Source organism: Olea europaea, chromosome 10 (assembly GCF_002742605.1).
Source record: "Olea europaea var. sylvestris chromosome 10, O_europaea_v1, whole genome shotgun sequence".
Lineage (NCBI taxonomy): Eukaryota > Viridiplantae > Streptophyta > Magnoliopsida > Lamiales > Oleaceae > Olea > Olea europaea.
In genome coordinates this window covers 44,582,288-44,583,760 of record NC_036246.1, presented here as the reverse complement: position 1 = coordinate 44,583,760, position 1,473 = coordinate 44,582,288, and the positions used below count along the sequence as shown (strand labels likewise).

Below are 1,473 nucleotides of genomic sequence, written 5' to 3'. Positions count from 1 at the left end.
AACGGTCCGTAGACTTGGAGACAAACCGGCTGAGGACGGCAATCCCTTCCGATTAAACTTTGTACCTCTATAGGTGTAGTTGGAGGTTTCATTTGAATGACAGCTTGTATTTTTTCAGGATTTGCCTCGATTCCTCGGTTGTTCACAATGTAACCTAGGAATCTTCCAGAGCTGACTCTGAAAGCACATTTCCTTGGGTTCAACTTCATTCCATACTTCCTCAGTATATCAAACATCTCGATCAGGTGCTGACAGTGATCCTTGGCCTTGATACTTTTGACCAGCATATCATCAACATACACTTCCATTGTTTTTCTGATCTGTTGGGAAAACATGGAATTCACAAGTCGTTGGTAGGTCGCACCAGCGTTTTTGAGACCAAATGACATTACTCTGTATCAGTAAAGACCTCGGTCAGTTACAAACGAGGTATGTTCTTGATTTGGGCCGTACATCGGTATTTGGTTATATCCGAAATACACGTCCATGAAGCTAAGCAATTCATGTCTGGCAGTGGCGTCCACCATTTGATCTATTCATGGCAAAGGAAAACTGTATTTTGGGCATACTTTGTTGAGGTCGGTAAAGTCTATGCATACCCTCCAATCTCCGTTGTGTTTTTTCACAAGGATCGGATTTGCGACCCACTTTGGGTATTTGACCTCACGGAGGAAACAGTTATGCAACAGTTTTTGCACCTCCTTGTTGATTACTTCATATCTTTCAGGGTTCAGAGATCGTCGTTTTTGCTGTTTTGGCCGAACTGAAGGATCCATCTGTAATTTGTGGCATGTGATGTTAGGGTCTATTCCTCTTATGTCCCCATGATTCCAGGCGAAGACATCAAGGTTTTGTCTAAGGAATGCCATAATTTTGTTTCGGGTGGATGGTTGCAGCTCGCGATAAATTTTGAGCTCCTTTGTTGGGTCCTTGACACAGACTTGAACTCCTTCTAGTTCTTCGATGGGTTCTCCTCTTTCGATCCTGGTCCGCGGGTCTAGTGGAATGAGCTCGGATTCCCATACATTTGCCTTATGCATTCCCGGGGAGTTGTGTTGATGGCTGGTACAGGTTTCCCTCATGGCAGTCGTTTGAGGGTCCTGCTGTCGTGGAGAACTTGGTGGTGCATTCGTTTCATGAGCATGGGTGTGAAATGGATTTCTGGAACTTGAGCTACGACTCATGGCTCTCGGATTTTGTGGAGAGAATGAGACTATTTTTCCCAACTAGGGCCCTCCTTCTAGCACCAAACTGTTGACGTCAAAATTAGTAAGGCTAATCTTAAGCCAACTTTAAAAAAAAAGGGCGATTTATTGTTGGAAAAAAATCACAAAATATGTTTAGAGAGTGTAATTATGCATTGAGTTGTTGTATGAAATCACTTGCCCTTTACAATAGTCCTCTTCAACTATTTATACATAGTTTCAGTCGACATTACATCAAATCAGTCAAATCAGCAACAGTATCGAGCTC

The 1,473-nt window shown here is 42.9% G+C and overlaps 1 protein-coding gene across 1 annotated transcript; it reads right to left on the bottom strand.

The window, feature by feature from the left end:
- Positions 1-536: 536 nt before the first annotated feature.
- Positions 537-1,184, bottom strand: LOC111400731. Its single transcript, XM_023028119.1, has one exon. The coding sequence runs from the start codon at positions 1,182-1,184 to the stop codon at positions 537-539; it is 648 nt and encodes a 215-aa protein (XP_022883887.1).
- Between the last annotated feature and the right edge of the window lie 289 nt (positions 1,185-1,473).